Genomic DNA, 25,513 nt, shown 5'->3' on the forward strand with positions numbered 1-25,513 from the left:
CTATTTTCCTGTCGTTGAAAATAGTTAATTACAAATTTGAATTTTTTTCTTCCGATGTCAAACATGCAGCTCATATTGCTTTAGATAAGATGTGTTTGTGAAACACTGATGCCCCGTATGGCAACATAGCGAAGGTTAAGCTTTCTCAAATGCAGATCAAATATGTTGGTACCTAAAGTAAGGCATTTGCACAAGAAATGCAAATGTGAAATATAAAACCATAGCACCACCTGTTCAAATGTAATGACCAAGGTTACATTTTTAAAGGTAGGACAAACTCCGGGTCAAGGTCAAAGGGTCAAGGTTGTTGGTTTCTAAAGAACGGCCTTGTCTCAAAAATTACATATCGGAAGTATGGAAGCGCTGGCGCGTACTGTTCAAAAGCCATGGCGAAGGTTAAAGTTTGTAAAAAGTAGGTCAAACTCCAAGGTCATAGGATCAAAGTTGTTGATATCCAATGAAAGGTCTTCTCACAAGGATTACATGTGTGAAGTATGAAAGCCCTAGCTCTTACCGTTAAAAAGTTATTGCCAAGGTTAAAGTTTTTTTTTCATAAATATGGAAATCTCTAAGGTCAAGGTCAAAAGGTTAAAATTGTTGGCTTCAAATGAAGTCTTGCCACAAAGAATTGATATTTGAAATATGAAATTTCTAGTATCTACTGTTTCAAAAATTAGGGTCAAAGTTGAGTTTTTTTGTGTAAAAATGGGTCAAACTCCAAGGCCAGGGTCAAAGGGTCGAGTTTCTTGATATCAAATGAAAGGTCTTGTCAAAAGAATTAAATATGTGAAGCATGAAAGCCCTAGTCCTAACCCTTAAAATTATATTATGGTCAAGGTTGTATTTTTAAAGTAAGTCAAACTCTAAGGTCAAGGTCAAAGTTCCACAAAGTTCTTTGTATCCAATGAAGCATCTTCTCACAAAAATTACACATGTGAAGCATGAAAGTCCTTATTGCTCAAAAGTTATAGCTAAGGTTAAAGTTTTTTCATAAGTACGGAAATCTCCAAGGTCAAGGTCAAAAGGTCAAAGTTGTTGGTACTCAATAAAAGGTCTTTTCACAAAAATACATATATGAAGTATAGAAGTCTTTCAAATATTCAAAAGATATTGCCAAAGTAAAAGTTTGGAATTTTTGTTTAAAAGTGGGTCAAATTCCAAGGTCAAGGTCAAGAGGTCAAATTTGGTGGTACCCAAAGAAAGGTCTTGTCACAAGGAATACACATGTGAAATATTAAAGTCATAGCTCCAGTCAAAAAAAATTATGGGCAAGGTTAAATTTTTGCGGACAAACAGACAGCTAGACAGACGGAAGAACATGACAAAAACTATATACCCCCGAAACTTCATTTATGGGGGCATAATACGTACTTTTACATGTTTGTGGAGGAAAACAATATTTCAAAACCTTGACATATTGAAAATGTATGACATAGTTTTCACATGATGACACTAATCTTGTTCTTTTGTTCCCCGCTTTCACGAAAGCGAGGGGACATAAAATCTCATTCATCTGTCTGTCGGTCCGTCTGTCTGTCCGTCAGTCCGTCAGTCTGTCCGTCCGTCACAAAAACTTTAACCTTGCCCATACCTTTTGATTGAGAGGAGCCATGGCTTTCATGTTTCACGTGTGTATTTATTGTGACAAGACCTTTCTTTGGGAACCACCAAATTTGACCTTTTGACCTTGGAGTTTGCCCTACTTCTACACTAAAATTCTTAACTTTTACTTTAGCCGTAACTTTTGAACGGTAAGGACTAGGGCTTTCAAATTTCACATATGTATTTTTTATGGCAAGGACTTTCACTGAATACCAACAAGTTTGACCTTTTGACCATGGAGATTTCCGTTCTTATGAAAAAACTTTAACATTGGCCGTAATCTTTGAACGGTAAGGGCTAGGGCTTTCATACTTCACATATGAAATTCTTGTGACAAGACCTTTAATTGAATACCAAGAGCTTTGATCTTTTGACCTTGACCTTGGAGTTTGACCTACTTTTAAAAACAAACCTTGACCATAACATTTGATGGGTTAGAGCTAGGGCTTTCATATCTCATATATGTAATTCTTGTGACAATACCTTCCATTGGATATTAAGAACATTGACCCTTCGACCTTGGAGTTTGACCTACTTTTTAAAAACTATGACCTAGGCCATAACTTTTGAACAGTAGATTATAGGACTTTCATATTTCACATATGTATTCTTTGTGGCAAGAACTTTCATTTGATACAAATTTGAAATTTTGACCTTGACCTAGGATATTTCCGTACTTATGATAAACTTAAACCTTGACCATAACTTTTGAACGGTAAGGGCTAGGGCTTTCATACTTTACATATTTAATCCTTGTGACAGGACCTTTCATTGGAAAGAACCTGGACCTTGACCTACTCTTTAACCTTGGTCATAATTTTTGACCGGTTAGTGTTAGGGCTTTCATACTTTACATTTGTAAAACTTGTGAGAAGACCTTTCTTAATAAACCAACAACTTTGACCCTGGAGTTTGACATACATTTCAAGAATTTATCCCTGGCCATAAGTTTTGAACAGGTGGTGTTAGGGCTTTCATTTTCACAATTGTAATTCTTGTGAGAAGACCCTACTTTGGGTTAGAATATAATATAGTATTTAATTTGCATTTAAGAAAAGTTTAGCCTTCACTTTGTTGCCATACAGGTCATTAGTGTTTCACAAACACATCTTGTTCCTTATATTGAGAGGAAATAGGACTTTCATATTTGACATGTCATGATGTGCATTACTTGTGACAAGATATTTCCGAGGATGCTATGATTTCTGACCCTCTGACCTTGACCTTATTTAAAAAAAATCAATTTCAGCGATAATTGTTAAATGACCTTTGATATGACGTTTTATTTGAAACAATATGTCATTCACCCACAAAGACACCGAAAGCGGGGGACCACAATTCTTTGAATTTGCTTGTTCTTGCTAAAAAAAAATACATTCTTCATCTATTACATCAAACAATGTAAACAACTTTTTTAATAGTAGAAAAAATAATAACCATCAATTGAAAACTACAGAGTAGAAAATTTTCGTCTTAGTCGTAAAATATTTTGGTAAAAAGGCCTCAGAACTTTTATCATATGGCTTCCTTCTGTGTCAGTACTGTCACCCCTACTAATGTTATTGTGATTTAAATTCAAGACACGTGGTTAAGGATGACCTATGCAAAGGTTAAAGGGTAGAACCGAGGCCTGTCCAGCAGAGCGAACTTTGCGAGCGCTCGCCAAAATGCCTTATACCTCCAATAGTAATTTTGGCGAGCGCTCGCGAAAGTTCGCTCTGCTGAACAGGCCTCTGGTTTTACAAATAAAATTGGCAGTAAACAGGAAATTGCTATAGTCTGTTTCTTTTGAAAAATGTCCTGTGAAAAATATGTTTCCTGACCTTTCTGAAAGACTTTCATGACTTTCAACAGAAATTGGAGACTGAGGGTGAAAATAAATATATCTTATCATAATTTACGGCAAAATTAGAGCTCACTAAAGTCTAACATCATCTACACTGACAAACCTTTGTTTGCCTTATATGGCTATTGTTATTAATGCGCACAGATGATCTAACCATGGGCAACTGACCAATCGTTGAATGAATAGTAAAGTTTACGCCAAACACGTTTACATTTTACTTCGAACATGTGGCTCAGGTCAATCTATGATCAAGTCAATGGAGTGCAAAATTAAAGAAAATTCTTATGAACAAAATACAAAGGTTAGAAACTATGAAAGATGTCATGGGCGTTTTTAGCTCACCTGAGCTGAAGGACAAGGAAAGACAAGCATGTAATAGGATTCATTTATTAACCAGAGAACTAGGATCCAAATACTTGAACATCAGCAAGATTCATTGCACTACGATACTTCTGTAAGATTTGAACCCAGCGTCCTGTCATTCCACCTGGACATTTTATTTTTATCATTTGACCAGTTTTTCCGGGCCCTTTGAAAGTACCACATGTCTTCAAACTCCCTAATGTCTCACCAACTAGTATCACAGCATTACGGAAACGATTACCTGAAATCAGAATTGTAAAATGAACAAAACCAGAAGACGAAATTACTTATATGTATTGACTTTAGCGAAAGTACAAGTACTAATTAAAAGACCATCTTAGCAAGGTATCTGAAGATTTCTTTTCAGAATTAGAGCATTATTGAACCTCCCCAGGTATAAATTAAATACTACCTACTAAGCCTAGAAGCTAACATGAGTCTCTTAAACACACAGTTTACAAACAATTCCTTAAAATAGTAGAACTTGTCTTAAATGAGATACAGTCCACTTGATTACACGTTTTATACAATTACCCAGTATTTTTGTGAAGACAACAATTAAAGACTTAATTAAACAACGGGGTGAGAAAAGTACAGATATATCGTAAACAAAGGGTTTACCTTGGAAAATTCCCAGTTTACATCAGTATCTATACTTAAATGCAAGATCTGCAATTTTTTTTTTACCAGAATAAGGATAGCGAGAGAGCTTATCCTTCTAAAATTAAAAAAAACTTTAACAAGAGTCTACTTTGGGTACATTCTTCATGTAGAATGCAGAATTCTACGGCTTCTGTTACCTAAACGAGCTCTCTGTAATTCTTTCATTCTAGTTGCATCATTGTATGGGATTGACCCAAAATTGTGCCATGTCTTTATTCTTGCACATGCATCCTGTGTATTGTCTCTCTATTCTTTTTATACGTATAATGAGCTAGAGATGGAATCAATCTAGAAATTTTGGTTATTACAGGCATGATTTGTGAGTAAAAACACTTTTTATGTTCATTTTTGAATTTCTCAAATGGCTAAATCAAAATCTTTTGGACGTGTGGATCTTCATTTATTACGTATCAAGGCCATAAACTCAGAACAGACTTACAGCTATAGGTAAGAGTTTTGATTTTCGATATACATGTATCTAGAATTCCATTCAAAAATATGTATCTGCATAAAAAATAAAAATTTTTTATAAAACACAAATTCAAACACATGTTGAAAATTTCATTTCATTATCAAAATTATTTAGGTAATTACATTGACTTAAAATTTTGAGTCTGTTCTCACTTTATGGTCTTGGGGCTTGGTCTGGGAACTATGACTTGCTTGGTGAGAACAGAGCTACGAGAAGACTGATAATTAGACCTACTCAGTACTGTTATACCAAAAAAAAAAAAACTTTTTTGAGTGCTTTTGAAATCAATATATTTGTAAAGGGAAAGCATGAAATGACTGGAGAAAACGAAGAGTATTCGAGCTTAGAAGTCAATAAAACAATACAAAAATGAAGCAGAGCAAACACGGACCTGAAAAAAAAATCACTTACCACAACAGTTTCTCCTGTTAAAGATTCTCACTTCGTCGACGCTATAGCTTTTCCCTAGATCGATCCGATACCACGGAGTGGCATCAATTTTAGTATGGCAAAAATCGTTCAAATTTCCATTATTACATACTGCAGGCTTGAAATGAGCAAGGGTACTACTAAGGAAGGATTTTTTCCCACGAGCAAGCTCTTTCACAACTGAAACGTCAATGAAATACATGCATGTAGATATAACGATTCCGAACAAATTTCAAGCTCAGAAGTTCATTTGAACAATACAAAGCAGAACCAGCAAAATATTTGAGATTTTTTTAAATAAAAAAAAATCTCACATTTGAAATGCTGATAAGAACGTTTGTCAAAGAAATGCTAATCAGAGAGAGAGAGAGAGAAAGAGAGAGAGAGAGAGAACTAAACACAATCAAAAAAAAATTAACTAACCTGCCGGCTTGACTACTTGGCTTGCAGATTTGCTTGCAAATACTTGAACATCGGCAAGATTCATTGCACTACGATACCTCTGTGTGATCTGAACCCAGCGTCCTCTCATTCCACCTGGACATTTTATTTTTATCATTTGACCAGTTTTTCCGGGCCCTTTGAAAGTACCGCATGTCTTCAAACTTCCTAATGAGTCACCAACTTGGATCAGAGCATCACGGAAACGATTACCTGAAATCAGAATTGTAAAAAGAAAAAAAATCAGAAGAAGAAACTCTTATCGGTCCAGCTTAGCAAAATCTATAATGATTTCTTTTTAGCATTAAAGCAACATAAAACCCATTAAGGAACGAACAGTATTCACGATAAAAAATGTCTTAACCTCCATCCCCACAATCACGCATTTGAAAGCATATACCTTTCGCCGCAATTGCGCATTTTAACGCATGTTCCTTTGCCCAGCAATCACGCATTTTAACGCACTTACTGAAGTTTTTGTTTTACAATATGATGCACAGCCATGTGTTTTTGTACATATGAACATACTTGAAATTTTACCTGGAAAACAGATAATTAAACTTATTGACGTCATAATGAGAGTTTACGTCAGACTTCGTGTTTACAACTGTTGAAATGGAACCTTACCAAAATCGAAAATACTCATGATAAATTTACTAGGGGACTTTTCTTCAGGTTCGGTTGATGATGACAGTGACAATAGCTTAAGTGATTCGGACTTTGAAAATCTTTCGTTGGTAAGCCTCTCTGATTTGGACGCACATAGATCTAACCGATACGGATTCTAATGGTGAAAAGGGAATGTCACTTAAATGGACTTCCATCTTAATTACAAGATGTTAAGGAACCCCCTTTGTATGTGCTATGGGACCAACACAAATAGTACAATGTTGTGAAACAGAAAAAAAAAATTCGAAAATTGTTTTACTCGGATTGTGTAACTACATCAACAACAGGCATTAACAAATATGTCCTCGAGGAACAACAACGAAAGGGTTTGCTATTAAGTAATATTTATCAAGGAAAATTGACATAGCGAAAGCAAGAATAGAGCTAAGGCAGACATGAAATTAAATTTTCGTATGAATTTTATAGTACTTTCATATGATGATTTTTTAATAAAAAGTCATTGAGAATTAAACAAACTGATATTCAACGAAGAAAAAAAGCAATATCTCTTCCAAAATACATGTGCAAAACGGAAGCGGAAGTGCTTGTACATTGTGGGCATAGCCCGGTTTATTAACAATGGTTTTTGTGTCATGTACATGTAGTTGTGTTAAGTCAAACAATACGTCTATAATTTAATTAGAAAAAAAATGTCCTTCAGAATAAAGTTTTTTTTAAACTAATATGCTTAAATTTCTGTATATTATTCTAAATTAGGGGAGTACCATTCTTACTATTCTTAATATTCTTTCTTTTTTAGAAATGAATGATATATCAATTAAAGTGAAGAAAATTTGATATGGTAAATAGAAAGATCAATTATTTTTATCTCAAAATAAAATTAGAAATGTAAGGTATTAATGAAAGAGGTATTAAATAATGAAAACATTGGCAACAGAAACTAGAAATCAACATATGTATGTAAGAAACAGATTCGATTGAGTTGAATACAAAATGGTCCTTACAAATGAAATCTGTAAAATCTGACATGACAATCCATTGAATTTCATGAAAAAATGTCTTTAGAAAGTTATCTCTCTTATCAGAGGTATATTACACCATAACTTTAAGAATACACTGAGCATACTAAGTATATACTTGAAAGTTGAGTTAAGAGTTAAGAAGTCTTATGCAATACGCAAAGCAATGTGATAAGTACAATTTCGATTTCTTTTTTAAAGCAGGAAAACAGTTCTTACGTATATGCTTAGGGACTTATGACTTTTACTAGTAATGCATGAAAAATATGGAGATAACGAACAGTATTCAATATCAAAGTCCATAAAACAAAACAAAATAGGAGCAGAGCAAACACGATCCTCCAAAACATCAGAGGCGATATCAGGTGCCATGGAGGAGTGAGCATCCCTGCTGACCAGTCACACCCGCCGTGTGCTCCTTGTCATGATCGGGAGGAAACGGAAAAATCCGTCGTCAAGTCAGTGCATAAATAATGGACTAACAATTCAGAGTTAACTAGTATGACAATTGTCCTGTAAAACAAAATTCACCGGACAGTTGTAAAATTTACCGGACATTTGACTCAATTTATTAAATTGATATAATATAATATGTGCTGGCAAATGCAGTTTTTTTAAAAAAAATTATTAAAATATTTTCTATAATGTGTATGCAGGATTTATTTGACACGGCGTGTGATAGAACTTACAAATGATGACAGATTTTTTTTTATTTTTTTTTAAATAAAACGAGACTGCTGAAATATAGTCTTGTTTCATCTACTTGTTTGTTAAAATAATTTACCTCCACACAGTTTTAGAAATTGTTCATGAAAATGATGATTTTAAGTGAAGTTTTACTACATTCAATGCTCTAGTATTTTAAATGCTATCAAATACATTTAAAAAAATAGTATAATAATCAAATAATATATGTATGGTAACTTCATATGCAGGTGATGAAGATTGTATATTGCTGGATAGGTGGCGCGCCCCTGACGTTTTTTTCATTCCTTTAGTTTTGCATTTGTTTATTGTCAGGGTAAAAAAAAAAACATCGGACATTTTGAACGATAAAATTAAGATTTTACCGGTCCCATTCAAAGTTTACCGGGGATCCCCGGTGGACCGGTGCGTTTCGGGAACTCTGTAGTATGAAAAAACGTCTGCCAGCATTTGACTCAATTTATTAAATTGTATTTGCTGACAAGGTCATGGTATCGACAATAGAACTTACAAATGATGACTTTAAACATGCATGGGTATATAACAAATCAACTAATATAAAAATGCAGGTGATGAAGGTATATTGCTGGATAGGTAAGGGAAGTTTAAAAATGTGGCATTAAATACAGAATATCTGAGCTTTTCATTTGAGTAATCTAAAATAAACTCGGATCAAATTGAAACAAGAAGTCTCTGTCGAGACTGTAGCTCTACTGCTTTATACTTAAAACAAAGGAAGAAAAAAGTAGCATTTGGGACTTGAAACTTTAAAACAGCAATAAGTAGAACCAGAAGTCTCTGTCGAGACTGTAGCTCTACTGGTTTGTACTTATAACAAAGGATGAGAAAAGAAGCCATTGCCATCAGACCACTACTGTAGAAGGAGTAACGTTTTAAAGGAATTTCAGACATTTCTATTTTTAGTAACAATGGCAATACTGTTCATCAAAATCAAAAACTGATGCACTATTTTATATAATGTCTTAGTGTAGCCAGTTATATTAAAATCAGACCAAAACTGTAGGAGGAGTTGCGTTTTAAAGGAATTTCACAGAAAATTCTATTTTTAGTAACCATGGCACGATGTTCATCGAAATCAAAAACCGATGCACTATTTTATGCACCTCAGTGTAGTCTACTTGTGTGCCAAGTTATATCGAAATCAGATCAAAATTGTAGGAGGAGTAGCGTTTAAAGGATTTTCTCAGAAAATTCTATCTTTAGTAACCATGGCAACACCATTTATCGAAATCAAATCACAATGCACTATTTTATGTATCTTATTGTAGTCTACTTGTGTGCCAAGTTATTTTAAAATCAGACAATAACTGTAGGATTTTGAAAGAATTTCACAGAAATTTCTATTTTAAGTAACCATGGCAACACCGTTCATCGAAATCAAAAACCAATGCACAGAATTTTGTATCTTAGTGTAGTCTACTTGTGTGCCAAGATATATTGAAATCAGACCATAACTGTAGGAGGAGTAGCATTTTGAAAGAATTTAACAGAAATTTGTATTTTTAAATAACCATGGCAACACCGTTCATCGAAATCAAAAACCGATGCACAGAATTATTTATCTTAGTGAAGTCTACTTGTGTGCTAAGTTATATTGAAATCAGACCAAAACTGTGGGAGGAGTAGCATTTTGAAAAAATTTCACAGAAATTTCTATTTTTAGTAACCATGGCAACACCGTTCATCAAAATCAAAAACCAATGCACAGAATTATGTATTTTAGTGTAGTTTACTTGTGTGCCAAGATATATTGAAATCAGACCAAAACTGTAGGAGAAGTAGCATTTTGAAAGAATTTCACAGAAATTTCTGATTTTAGTAACCATGGTAACACCGTTCATCGAAATCAAAAACCAATGCAAAAAATTATGTATCTTAGTGTAGTCTACTTGTGTGCCAAGTTATATTGAGATCAGACCAAAACTGTTGGAGGAGTGGCATTTTGAAAAATTGTTTACAGACAGACAGACAGACGGACAGACGCATTACTATCGCATAAGCTCTTCTGGTCTCTGACCAGTAGAGCTAAAAATGAAAATACTATAATGATTATCATAATGATTGCAAAATCACTTACCACAACACCTTCTCCTGTTAAAGATTCTCACTTCGTCAACGTCATATCTTGCCCCTAGATCGATCCGATACCACGGAGTGGCATCAATTTTAGTATGGCAAAAATCGTTCAAATTTCCATTATTACATACTGCAGGCTTGTAATGAGCAAGAGTACTACTAAGGTAGGATTTTTTCCCACGAGCAACCTCTTTCACAGCTGAAACGACAATGAAATACATGTATATGGATCGAAATAAAGGTTTGGAATAGTATTCAACTCAAAGTTCATTTGAACAATAGAAAGCAGAACCAGCTAAAACTCAGAAAATTAAAACATCAGAGGTAGGATGTCATGTACGAGTGGGTATTCCTTGCCGACCATTATAGGGATGACAACTTGATTTTTTAAATGATCAGTATTGCTTGAACAATTCATCGATTATACCATTTTCTTAGCTTCTCCTTAGAAAAGGCCTCTCTTGAAAGAATGGAATATATGGAGATAATTCCAATCTTAATTTTATTTATTGATTCCCTGTGTTTTGATTGGACGAAAACAAATTCAAGAAAAAGTTTACACATCGATGAATTCTTCAATTAGAACTACTTTCTTGACTGTTGTAAAAACATTGAAAACAGATACTTCTAGTCCGTTTTAGCTAAATAATGATTACAAGAAACTTGAAATAAAAATGAATGAATGAATGATCGAATGAATGAATGAAAAGAAGATAAACAGGACTGACAGACGGGAACATTATGTTTATATCACTGTCGGATCACGAGTGTGAATTTTAAAAAAATCGCTGATCATGCTGTCATTTTCTCGACGTTCAATATCAGCTCATTTGGTATCGTTGTGGTCGGGAAAAGAAACGTACCTCAGACTCTTGCCTTTTTAACATCAAATTCATATGTTTACATCCTACAGATCCCATATTCTCCCTAAATCTTTGAACGAACCAGAGCAAATCGAGGACGTCATCGGTCTGCATCTTTCGTTATTGTTGTATTCAACTTGTTGTTAAAATGTCAACATGACCATGGTCAAGGACGAATTATTCTGGAGAATATGCGTATTACGATATTTGTTGACTTAAACAACATTCATTGAGTTTTTATAAGTTTATTTATTGATTGTTTAGACAATTTAAGTTGGATTTTATAGATATTCATCTTGTATACGTTTCTTTGCGGCATAAAGTATTCCTACGCCGTACAAAATAACGGATTGTATGGCAGCCTCAAAGGGAAATAATTTTAATAATTTAAAAAATTCGTAATTAGAATTATAAGAATTAAACGTCCTTTTTTCAGAATTTATCGATGTGTAAACTCTGCCTTTTTACTCACAAACTTTACATAAAAGTGCTTCGCACTTTTATTCAGTTTGTGAGTAAAAAGGCAGAGTTTACACATCGATAAATTCTGAAAAAAGAACGTTTAATCCTATAATAACGAACAGTTTTCATCCTCGAAAGTCCATTTAAATCAGGAGCAAAATAAACACGGACCTCTAAAACATAATAGTTGGGATCAGGTGCCATGGAGGAGTGAGCAGTCCCTGTCGAACATTCACGCCCGCCATGCATGTGCTGCTTGTCATGATCGAGAAATAATGGAAAATACATAACAATTCAATTGTTTAACAAATAATATGAAGAACATCAGTCAGCATAAAGTTAATGATTGACTGCTTTTGCTGACAGGTCATTTTATCAACTATATAACTTATAAATATTAACAATTAGTTTAAACGAGAATCCTGATATTCTTACTCTATCAACCTGTTTGTTTATAACTTATCTCAAGTTTTAGAACTTGTTCATACGTAGAACATGCTCAATCGTTGTTAACCACGGCCTTTCTGGCCTTCAAGGGTTAACTGAGAAGAGAAAATTTCGTAGCTCAATAAAATATTGACCAATGTGTGTAAAGCAGCATAGTCGGAAAATAAACTTTGATGGGACCTTACAATGGACTTTTGCAAGAAGCATTGACTTTTACAGTTGACACTTTACATTGACATTTAAACTTGTATCATGTTCAAGGTACAGAATTGATAAAAGATCAAAAAGCCCCTTTATTTGTAATGGTTACTAAATTTGGATGGTTGGCGGTTGAGGGTAGGGATTTCCTCAAGGACAACTTGTTTCTGCTTTGATTTAACCCATTATTTTCGATTAACTAAATGAGCTTCCGCATAGTGTCCTACTGTAAAAGTAAGCAGCAATTGTAAAAGTCAGCACTCCTCGCAAACCGTTAACGTCTAATACCCAATCACAGTTTACAAATTATTTTTTGTTTACTAAAATGACCGCCCATTGTCTATTTCAACTACATTGAAACAATTATTGTCAGCATTTGTTGACAGGCGTGCATATTCAAGATTACGACACTTGATGTGAACAAGCAGCCACGGATAGAAGAGAGCTATGCGATTCAGAACCGTGACTTGAGACGATGAGCATGCTGTTGCATATCAAACAGAGATATATAAACCCCCGTATGCAGATGATTAAGGTATACCGATATTGCTGCATAAGTAAGGAAAGTTAACAATTGAAAAGTTAAAGACATTACGCTTATCATAAAGTTTGGTTGTTAAATAACCATTAACGTCTTTTTCTAGTACATATCCAACTATGAAACATTACAGTGTATTTAACATATGTGCCGGACTCTGTGGTATGTTTTATTTCATGCTCACTGTGATATAACCTATTGACATATGAATGGAAATAACCATTTTTAATTGACAATGCGTCGTTGCTATATCTTAATGATTTGTTACACTAATTTTATTATTGATAGTTGTAATTAAACTTTACGCAGAAAGACCTAATCAACATAAGCATTTCAAGAGGTCTTTCAACAGAAAGGTGGATAGACCTAATAATAATAAACATAAGAATATCAATAGCGTTAATGCGTTTTTAATCAAGTTTCCTCTCTAAATATCAATGTAAAAATTCATCATAAATATTAAACAAGAGGCCCATGGGCCACATCGCTCACCTGAGAAGCTTTGACAATTCTGTTCTTTACCAGATTTCCCCCTTGTTAAACATAATGCATCCCCACCCTACCCCACTGATCATTATTTAGACATTTTGAAATCTACACTACCCCATGATCCTTCCATGGGCACATATGTTTCAGCTTTTTTGGCCCAGTGGTTCCCGAGAAGAAGATTTTCAAAGATTTTTCCTATATATTTCTATGTAAAACTTTGATTCCCTATAATGGCCCCGCCCTTCCCCCGGGGGTTATGATTCCTACAATTTAGAATTTACACTACCCCAGAATGCTTTCACATAAGCTTCACTTTTTCTGGCCCAGTGGTTCTTGAGAAGAAGATTTTCAAAGATTTTTCCTATATATTTCTATATTAAACTTTGATTCCCCATTGTGGCCCCGCCCTTCCCCCGGGGGTCATTATTTGAACAATTTAAAATCTACATTATACCAGGATGCTTCCACATAAGTTTCAGCTTTTTTTGGCCCAGTGGTTCCTGAGAAGAAGATTTTCAAAGATTTTTCCTATATATTTCTATGTAAAACTTTGATTCCCTATAATGGCCCCGCCCTTTCCCCGGGGGTCATGATTCCTACAATTTAGAATTTACACTACCCCAGAATGCTTCCACATAAGTTTCACTTTTTCTGGCCCAGTGGTTCTTGAGAGGAAGATTTTCAAAGAATTTTCCTATATATTTCCATATAAAACTTTGATTCCCCATTGTGGCCCCGCCCTTCCCCAGCGGGTCATCATTTGAACAATTTAGAATCTACATTATACCAGGATGCTTCCACATAAGTTTCAGCTTTTCTGGCCCAGTGGTTCTTGAGAAGAAGATTTTCAAAGATTTTTCCTATATATTACTATATAAAACTTTGATTCCCCATTGTGGCCCCGCCCTTCCCCCGGGGGTCATTATTTGAACAATTTAGAATCTACATTATACCAGGATGCTTCCACATAAGTTTCAGCTTTTCTGGCCCAGTGGTTCTTGAGAAGAAGATTTTCAAAGATTTTTCCTATATATTTCTATATAAAACTTTGATTCCCCATTGTGGCCCCGCCCTTCCCCCGGGGGTCATGATTTGAACAATTTAGAATCTACACTACCCAAGAATGCTTCCTAAGAAGTGGTTCTTGAGAAGAAGATTTTTAATGACCCCACCATATTTTTGTCTTTTCTTGATTATCTCCCCTTGCGAGGGGATATGTCCCTTCATTTTAACAATTTAAATTCCCCTTCACCCAAGGATGCTTTTTATCAAGTTTGGTCAAAATTGGCCCAGTGGGTCTTGAGAAGAAGTCGAAAATGTGAAAAGTTTACAGACGGACAGACAGACAGACAGACAGACGGAAGGACGACGGACAAAATGTGATCAGAAAAGCTCACTTGAGCCTTCGGCTCAGGTGAGCTAAAAAAGCAGTCAGACGGAATTCAACAACATATGCAGATAATTTCAATTAATTACTTAGTATGATGTAAGAAGTACTCACCTGAACTGCGGTATTTCGGGTTTCTGTAAATCAAGAGCCTCCAAGGGCCTCCACAAGCCTCGTTACTTCCCTTACATTTCATCATGCATTCTTTCATTGGTTTACTTATCTTGGACTGCATGGTATTACCACACCAACACTCATTAGCATGCTGCAATATACAAAAAATCATATTAAATTACTGAGTAAAATACTGTAAAATCACATATTTTGGCGGGGTCAAATTTTCCAGGTTTGAAGAAAAAATATTGGTTTGTGAGGATTTATATTCGTGGTTGGAAAATGTTTAGTAGTACTGTATAGGAAATTGTACATGTCAAGGAAGTCATGAATTCATAGGTCTATCCATACCTCAAATCTATCGAAAATTAAACCCCTACGAATATTAGTGACTTTGATTCTCAGTATCATCTTTATTACGCTTTAGAAATTCATTATTGGATTGAACACATGGATTATTCTTTCTATAAAACGTTGAAACAATAAAGGAAAATTACTTGAAGACCGTAAAATCTTTTGTTTCTTCTTTCACAGTTTTGTCTACAGAAGCCGACTGTCATGTGTTTACTCAATGTCGGTGGTCCAGAAAGAACCCTTCTCTTTGAGTCCTGGTAGCAGCCAAGCATATCTGTAAGAAAAAATAATAGTTTTAATCTCCGTAACAAACATGGATCTCTAAAACATGATAGTTGTGATCAGGTGCCATGGAGGAGTGAGCAGTCCCTGCCGACCAGTCACACGTACCTGCCATGTGCTCCTTGTCATGATCAAGAAATAATGGAAAATGGTTGACAATTCAATGGTTTAACAAATAATATGAGGAACATCAGTCAGCATTAAGTTAATGATAGATTGTTTTTGCTGACAGGTCATTTTATCAACTATATAACTTATAAATATTAACAATTAGTTTAAACGAGAATCCTGATTCCATCAACCTGTTTGTTCATAACTTACCTCAAGTTTAAGAACTTGTTCATACATACACTATAGAACATGCTCAATCGTTGTAAACAACAGCCATTCTAGCCTTGGTTGAATGAGAAAATTTCGTAGCTCAAAAAATATTGACCAATGTGTGTAAAGCAGCATAGTCGGAAAATGAACTTTGATTGGATCTTACAATGGACTTTTGCAAGAAGCATTGACTTCTACAGTTGACGCTTTACGTTGACATTTAAACTTGTATCATGTTCAAGGTATTAGAATTGATAAAAGATCAGAAAGCCCCTTTATGTGTCATGGTTACTGAATTTGGATGGTTGGCGGTTGAGGGTAGGGATTTCCTCAAGGACAACTTTTTTTGCTTTGATTTAACCCATTATTTTCGTTTAACTAAATGTTGAGCAAAATAAAGACACTAGTAGTTCGCAAACTTTTTGATCATCCCTCGTATCTATATGGGAAAAGAGCTTCCGTATTTGATCATCCCTCGTATCTATATGGTAAAAGAGCTTCCGCATAGTGTCCTACTGTAAAAGTAAGCGGCAATTGTAAAATCAGCACTCCTCGCAAACGTCCTATATACAAAATCACAGTTTACAAATTATTTTTTGTTTACTAAAATGACCGCCCATTGTCTATTTCAACTACATGGAAACAATTATTGTCAACATTTGTTGACAGGCGTGCATATTCAAGATTACGACACTTGATGTGAACAAGCAGCCACGGATAGGAGAGTGCTATGCAACTCAGAACCGTGACTTGAGACGATGAGCATGCTATTGCATATTGAACAGAAATATATAAACCCCCGTATGCAGATGATAAAGGTATACCGATATTGCTGCATAAGTAAGGAAAGTTAACGATTGAAAAGTTAAAGACATTACGCTTATCATAAAGTTTGGTTGTTAAATAACCATTAACGTCTTTTTCTAGTACATATCCAACTATGAAACATTACAGTGTATTTAACATATGTGCCGGACTCTGTGGTATGTTTTATTTCATGCTCACTGTGATATATCATATTGACATATGAATGGAAATAACCATTTTTAATTGACAATGCGTCGTTGCTATATCTAAATGATTTGTTACACTAATTTTGTTATTGATAGTTGTAATTAAACTTTACACGGAAAGACCTAATCAACATATGCATTTCAAGAGGTCTTTCAACAGAAAGGTGGATAGACCTAATAATAATAAACATAAGAATATCAATAACGTTAATGCGTTTTTAATCAAGTTTCCTCTCTAAATATCAATGTAAAAATTCATCATAAATATTAAAAAAAGCAGTCAGACGGAATTCAACAACATATGCAGATAATTTCAATTAATTACTTAGTATGATGTAAGAAGTACTCACCTGAACTGCGGTATTTCGGGTTTCTGTAAATCAAGAGCCTCCAAGGGCCTCCACAAGCTTCGTTACTTCCCTTACATTTCATCATGCATTCTTTCATTGGTTTACTTATCTTGGACTGCATGGTATTACCACACCAACACTCATTAGCATGCTGCAATATACAAAAAATCATATTAAATTACTGAGTAAAATACTGTAAAATCACATATTTTGGCGGGGTCAAATTTTCCAGGTTTGAAGAAAAAATATTGGTTTGTGAGGATTTATATTCGTGGTTGGAAAATGTTTAGTAGTACTGTATAGGAAATTGTACATGTCAAGGAAGTCATGAATTCATAGGTCTATCCATACCTCAAAACTATCGAAAAATTAAACCCCTACGAATATTAGTGACTTTGATTCTCAGTATCATCTTTATTACACTTAAGAAATTCATTATTGGTTTGAACACATGGATTATCCTTTCTATAAAACGTTGAAACAATAAAGGAAAATTACTTGAAGACCGTAAAATCTTTTGTTTCTTCTTTCACAGTTTTGTCTACAGAAGCCGACTGTCATGTGTTTACTCAATGTCGGTGGTCCAGAAAGAACCCTTTTCTTTGAGTCCTGGTAGCAGCCAAGCATATCTGTAAGAAAAAATAATAGTTTTAGTCTCCGTAACAAACATGGATCTCTAAAACATGATAGTTGTGATCAGGTGCCATGGAGGAGTGAGCAGTCCCTGCCGACCAGTCACACGTACCTGCCATGTGCTCCTTGTCATGATCAAGAAATAATGGAAAATGGTTGACAATTCAATGGTTTAACAAATAATATGAGGAACATCAGTCAGCATAAAGTTGATGATAGATTGTTTTTGCTGACAGGTCATTTTATCAACTATATAACTTATAAATATTAACAATTAGTTTAAACGAGAATCCTGATTCCATCAACCTGTTTGTTCATAACTTACCTCAAGTTTAAGAACTTGTTCATACATACACTATAGAACATGCTCAATCGTTGTAAACAACGGCCATTCTAGCCTTGGTTGAATGAGAAAATTTCGTAGCTCAAAAAATATTGACCAATGTGTGTAAAGCAGCATAGTCGGAAAATGAACTTTGATTGGACCTTACAATGGACTTTTGCAAGAAGCATTGACTTCTACAGTTGACGCTTTACTTTGACATTTAAACTTGTATCATGTTCAAGGTATTAGAATTGGTAAAAGATCAGAAAGCCCCTTTATTTGTCATGGTTACTAAATTTGGATGGTTGGCGGTTGAGGGTAGGGATTTCCTCAAGGACAACTTGTTTTTGCTTTGATATAACCCATTCTTTTCGTTTAACTAAATGTTGAGCAAAATAAAGATACTAGTAGTTCGCAAACTTTTTGATTATCCCTCGTATCTATATGGGAAAAGAGCTTCCGTATTTGATCATCCCTCGTATCTATATGGTAAAAGAGCTTAGGCATAGTGTCTTACTGTAAAAGTAAGCGGCAATTGTAAAAGTCAGCACTCCTCGCAAACGTCCTATACAAAATCACAGTTTACAAATTATTTTTTTTTTTACTAAAAATGACCGTCCATTGTCTTTTTCAACTACGATGGAAACAATTATTGTCAGCATTTGTTGAAAATGACTTCACAACATACAGGCATGCATATTCAAGATTACGACACTTTATGTAACAAGCAGCCACGGATAGGAGAAAGCTATATGCGAATCAGAACCGTGACTTGACATGATGAACATGCTATTGCATATCGAATTAATACAGATATAATATAAATCCCCGTATGCAGATGATAAAGGTATATCGATATTGCTGCATAAGTAAGGAAAGTTAAGGATTGAAAAGTTAAAGACATTACACCTATCATAAAGTTTGGTTGTTAAATGACCATTAACGTCTTTTTCTAGTACATATTCAACTAAGAAACATTATTTAAATTATGTGCCGGACTCTTTGGTATGTTTTATTTCATCTTACTGTGATATATCGTATTGACATATGAATGGAAATAACCATTTTTAATTGACAATGCGTCGTTGCTATACCTAAATGATTTGTTACACTAATTTTGTTATTGATAGTTGTAATTAAATTTTACGCAGAAAGACCTAATCAGCATAATCATTTAAAGAGGTCTTTCAACAGAAAGGTGGATAGACTTAATAATAAACATAAGAATATCAATAGGTTGAAAAGACCCATAATAAATACGGTCAATGTTAATGCATTTTTAATCAAGTTTCCTCTATAAATATCAAAGTAAAATGCATCATCAATATAAAAATAGCAGTCCGATGGAATTCAACAACATATGCAGATAATTTAAATTAATTACTAAGTATAATGTAAGTAGTAATCACCTGGGCTGCGGTATTTCGGGTTTTTGTAAATCAAGAGCCTTCACTCAGTTTGCGACCGTTAAATCAGCATAAATAGTCGCAAATACCAAGTTAGAAGATAGTTATTCCCTAAATGTAAACCTGTATCTCAAATGGATGGCTCTGCATACTTGACGTGATTTACAAATGACGTCATAATAGCCTTACAGAATATAAAATTGTAGAAATAAAATTCTAATTCGCATTAGTTTACTTTGCTTTAGCTGTCGTGTGAAAGCAATTTAATTCACATCATTTTGATTTGCATTATTTAATGCCCTGTTCACAGGACACGTTTAATTCGCAGTAAATTAATGCGAAGTGAACTAATGTGAATAAAACTAATGTGAATTAAATTGCGTTCACAAGACAGCTTATGCGAAGTAAACTAATGCGAATTAAAATTCTACTTCTATGGCCAGGCGTCAGTAAGGCCATTATGACGTCATTTACAAATCACGTCACCTTATGCAGGAGCAGATGCATTTGACATAAGGTTACTGTGTCTGTACACACGTTTTAGTGATTAACACATTTTTCTTCGTTTTTCACTCAAAAATAGCACACATTCTTCAAGCTGACCACCGATATGTGGTATTTGACCTAATTTTGCCATTACGCATGCTCAAAATTTAATTCGAATTAGCTTCGCTTAGCGTTCCGGGGAGCTAATGCGAAGTAATTTAATGCGCAGTAAACTAATTCGAATTAATCTTATTTGCATTAAATTCTCCGTGTGAACGCTAAGTGAAGCTAATTCGCAGTAACTTTACGTTTTATTCACATTAAACTTTCCGTGTAAACAGGGTATAACTTCGCATTAATTTACTGCGAATTCAGCTCTCCGTGTGAACAGGGCATAACCATCAACATGTGTCCTGTGACTTAATTCTGGCCCTATGCATGCGTCAAAATTTAATTTGAATAAGCTTCGCTTACAGCTTTCACACGGAGCTAATGCAAATAAATTTAATGCACAGTAAATTAATTCGAATATTAGTACTGTGAACGCTAAGCAAAGCTAATTCGCAACTTAATGTTTTAATTTGAATAAAACTCTCCGTGTGAAAAGGGCATTAGAATAATATTAAATTACTATTATATAAAAATAGTCTGATTCATTGTCTCTAATTTACTGACAAGTCAGTGGTTTTTTAAATGTGAAAAAAGATAAATTTTAGGGACAATAGGTATAATTATATATGTGTCTCATTATTGTTTTCAATATATACCACTTTGTAAATAAAAATGTACACTCAAATTTAAACTGTAATATAATAAAATGGGATAATTTTTTTTGGGGGGGGGGGGGGGGGGAGAGAAATTACAAGGGGTTACCCTTTGTTCAGAGCCCATATTGCTAGTACTAAACTTTTAAACGTTAGTCTAACAAAGTGGAATTTTTTAAAATAATTCAATACGACATGCAAAACAATGATTAAATTTTGTTCCTTAATATTTTTCAATTATATTTAATAATATTTTGTATTAACTCTTCAGACTTTAATTCTCATGTATAGACAAATTCTTGGTCAGGTACATTTTCGGATATATTTGCATTTCGGGATATCATTTTTCTGAAGGTATTCCTTTGCATATATATGGGAGGAGAATTTTCAAGAGTGAGCCCTAGAACTACCTAAATGTTTTTATGAGTACAATTTCAACAGATTTGAAATATAATACATGTTGACAAAAAAAAAAATTCATTTTTCTGAAGGTATTCCTTTGCTGGGATATATGTCTATCTTATAAAGGCAGATTTTTCAAGAGTGAGCCCATTTAGTGCTGAGTATAGATACTACCTAAATGTTTTTATATATATACAATTTCAACAGATTTGAGACATATTTGCCATATATCTAGATAACAGTAATTTCATTTTTGTACAAGAAAAAAAATAATAAATAAACAAAACAAAAAAAAATAAATAGAAAAGGGGGGTTATTTCAAGTTTAACCATTACACTTGATGTACGTGGTCCATTTTTTAAAATTACAGATGTACAAATAATCTTCTGCAACTTGACGGTTTTCTCATACTTCTGATTTGAATCGGCTGCATTTCATTTCTGGAATTTTTTGTAATTATCAATATTTCATTTCCGACATTTTTTTTTTCTCGACATTTTCAGATAGTACCTTTAGGAACTGACTTGAAGACTTAACCTATGGAAAATTTAAATACTAAATAAAAGGTGCCTACAGATTTATCAAATTTGAGCAATAAATTACTTTAATGATACTTTATAACTCTAGCTTGGTCAAATAAAGTATTTCGGGTCATAATTTGTAGGAAAATGAGATGAAAAACCATTTTCTAAACTCTCATTTCCTATGAAAAATTAAGAAAAATGATCACGAAATTGTTTTTTTTCATTATCAGAAAGAAAATTTATCCAGTTTGCCTACTTTTGTCTTTCAGAAAAGAGTAATTAGTATTTTCTTCACCTCCTCTTTAAAAGAAGGTCAAAGAAGAAGGTATGGTTTTAGCTTTATTGCACCTTAAAAATGTAATGACATCAAAATTTTTGAAACTGGCTTAAATATTTGTTAAATAAATGACTCTGATAATTCAGGGAAGAATATGGCATGAAGGTTTACCATTCTGCAAATATGATGTCATTAATGTGAAGCATTTCTCTATTTTCGACAGAAAAAGCCTCAAAATGACACATTTCAAAGGCGATTTTCCTTTAGAAAACAGTGTCCACCACTGTCGCCCACATTAATTTTTTTTATATTTTGTGCAAAATTCAATAACAAATCACATATCTCAAGATCTTTGTGGGCGATACCTGTGGACAATGTTATCTGAAAGAAAATTCCATTGAAAATTGGTGTCTTCTGCAACTTTTTAAGAAAATAAGGGAATATGCACATGTTTATACATCATAATTAGCTTTTTAAAACCCATGTGAGAAAGATGACTTGTATGATTTTTCTGCATTAAATTTCAATTATTTAAAAAGCATAAGTTTTCAACTCTTACACCAGTTTCATTTTTTAGAAAATCACAGGGCAAAATTTGTATAGAAACCATACCTTCTTCTTTATAACATATATCGGGATTACATTTCATGTGATTTCAAATTGAATTCTATGAAAATATTTTATTTTCTTGAAAATTCTATTGGAGTCATTAAGTACTGGAAAAAGAAAGTTGAAATTGATTATGTCGTCATAATGGATCAAGCTCCAAAAAGTTAATTAGTCTAAAGACATTTACTAGATTTTGACCTTGAGTAAGGCAAAGTCCCGCAACTAACTAACATTCCAAGTTTAAATCCCAAAATGACAAGGGAGGAGGTAACTTTTATTATATACCAAATCCGGGAATTCATGAAACCACAATCGTGTCAGATTAGAGAAAACATGAAAAATACAACCTGTGAATTTAATTCCCTACAATACAGAGTATGTATACATGTATTTCGGAGATAACGAACAGATTTTAAGCTCAAAATCCATTTAAACAAATGAATACAAAGCAGAAAAAGAATTAACCTCAGCTAAAACACTAAAACACTCAGCTAAATGATAGTGTTCGTATAAAATCCGATCCCTTACAAGGTTATTTGTTTGTCCACTAGGTATAAATCTATTTAAATTATATATTCATTTTAATACATTTTTGACAGGCGTTTTGCTATTTACTTTTAAAATTTGGCCTCTATTAATGTTGACTAAACAAATTAAAAGTATACCTATACAAAAAGATTTGGTCTTCATTATTTTAGAGTAATTTCGCTTTATTTTTTTTAAAACTGAAAACACCTTTTATTTGTAATGCTAAGTAGAACGATTGCAAACCTCCTGCGATGTTGCCCATAAGATAAGTTCATCACTCTCCTCTCAGAGAGAGAGAAAGAGAGAGAGAGAGAGAGAGCTGAACACAATCAAAATACAAAACAAATGACTTACCTGCCCGGTTGACTGTTGTAGTTGGTTTGGGCGCTTGGCTTGCAGATTTGGTTCCAAATACTTGTACATCGGCAAGATTCATCGCACTACGATACTTCTGTACGATTTGAACCCAACGTCCTTTCATTCCACCTGGACATTTTATTTTCATCATTTGACCAGTTTTTCCAGGCCCTTTGAAAGTACCGCATGTCTTCAAACTTCCTATTGAGTCACCAACTTGGATCACAGCATCACGGAAACGATTACCTGGGATCAGAATTGCATACTAAATAAATATTAGAAGAATGGAGCTTCTCGTCAACTAACCAAAAGACAGCATTGTAGTATGTAGCATCCGCTTATAAATGTATCGTTTTCAATTACATGCTTCAACCCAAGTTAATATGTACAAATAAGATGATATACATGATACTAAAAATAAATGACCGTTAAGCGTCAACAGCATAATTTCAAAAGATAACTTCACTAACCTAGTAAACATAAACAAACTAAAATGATATAAAGAATACTAAAAATAAAAAAGTCTATTGGGCTAAGGGCAAAATCAAAACGATCTTTTGGAAACAAACTTTACTGTTTGTAAAATAACAGTAATTTCCAGATATTGACATTAAACTTGTTATATATGAATGAACACTCAATGTAGAAATCGTAACAATTTTGTTAAAAATGTGCATATGGTCATCCTTATATGATATAGATTTTGTTAACCAGAATGTACAAATTTACATTTTATCTTACTTTCTATGACTTGTCATGGTTAAAAAAACATTAAATTATGTTTCTTTGTAATGTAACTTCTTTAGATCTTGACTGAATCTTTTGGCTGTGTGTAAGTTAGAAAAATGACATTGAAATGTCAGAAAAAAATGGGTCTACACTACTTCTTGTCCTATACGCTTACATAACAATTACCAGGTATTCAAATTAATCAACAGAATCTTAAAATCTTTTTTTATCTATATAGCATCCGAGTATATGCAAGCATATTGTCTTAGTATGAACAAAATTTTTTTCAAATAAGATCATCATTTGTTTAATTCCAAATGTTTATTAGAGGATAAATTGCTTTGAGATAGTAAAATTCGAGCCTATTTGGAATAAAGTATAAGTAATCATAATTGATATATGAGACCAAAGCTCTAATTTTGCAGAAATTTTTATTTTTTCCCCAATTTAAAAATGGCGTGTTCCCGTTTTGCACACATTTGATAATTAGGTATAGAACAATAAGTGTGAATTGTGTTTTGATAACAATTATAGTCCGATTTCTGGTTAGGATTTACCTGTATTTCACCTATGGATCATGAACAGGAAGAATAAATATTATAATTCAATGTATATGAATATTTATTGGAAAAAGTGAATTTATTGAGTACTGTAGATCACTTAATTTTGGCGACACCTTATTTTCGCGAGAAAGTTATTGACTTTTTATTAGCGAGACAAAATTTTCACGAATTGTGGTCATTGCTCTATATAATCTTAAGAAATTCTATTATACGCGAGAATGAAATTTTCGCGAGCATACTGTCTCGAGTAATTACGTGAAAATAAAGTTCTCGCGAATAAAAAGTTATTTACAGTATTTTATTTAATACTAATCATTTTTAAAAAATGACTGCTATTTCTTGAAAATCAAATAATTTTTAAAGGTTTTTTAAGCTAATAAATCAAAAATAATAGTAAAATTTTGATCTGCAAAGCAGGAAAAAGTACTTACGCATATGCTTAAGGACTTATGACTTTTAATGTATATATACAAACCCTGGGTATATAACAAATTTAAAAAACATAAATTAAATATGTGGCATTAAATGCAGTATATCTGAACTTTTCATCTAAGTAATCTAAAATAAACTTGGATCAAATTGAACAAATGCAAATACAATAACGATAATGATTGCAAAATCACTTACCACAACACCTTCTCCTGTTAAAGATTCTCACTTCGTCAACGTCATATCTTGCCCCTAGATCGATCCGATACCACGGAGTGGCATCAATTTTAGTATGGCAAAAATCGTTCAAATTTCCATTATTACATACTGCAGGCTTGTAATTAGCAAGGGTACTACTAAGGTAGGATTTTTTCCCACGAGCAATTTCTTTCACAC

General features: G+C 33.6%; 1 protein-coding gene across 1 annotated transcript; it reads right to left on the reverse strand.

Annotated features, from left to right (window-relative positions):
* Positions 1-3,819: 3,819 nt before the first annotated feature.
* On the reverse strand, positions 3,820-25,513 carry LOC134236186 (uncharacterized; the record flags this gene model as incomplete). Its single annotated transcript, XM_062718354.1, has 10 exons — positions 3,820-4,052; positions 5,358-5,555; positions 5,799-6,029; positions 10,269-10,466; positions 14,766-14,916; positions 15,263-15,393; positions 17,086-17,236; positions 17,584-17,714; positions 23,394-23,642; positions 25,316-25,513. Coding segments are annotated over 10 exons (1,841 nt in total), but the record flags the coding sequence as incomplete, so codon positions are not given.

The sequence above is a fragment of the Saccostrea cucullata genome, unplaced genomic scaffold (assembly GCF_032062105.1).
Source record: "Saccostrea cucullata isolate Sc308-1 unplaced genomic scaffold, CSIRO_AGI_Scuc_v1 ctg3743, whole genome shotgun sequence".
Taxonomy (NCBI): Eukaryota; Metazoa; Mollusca; class Bivalvia; order Ostreida; family Ostreidae; genus Saccostrea; species Saccostrea cuccullata.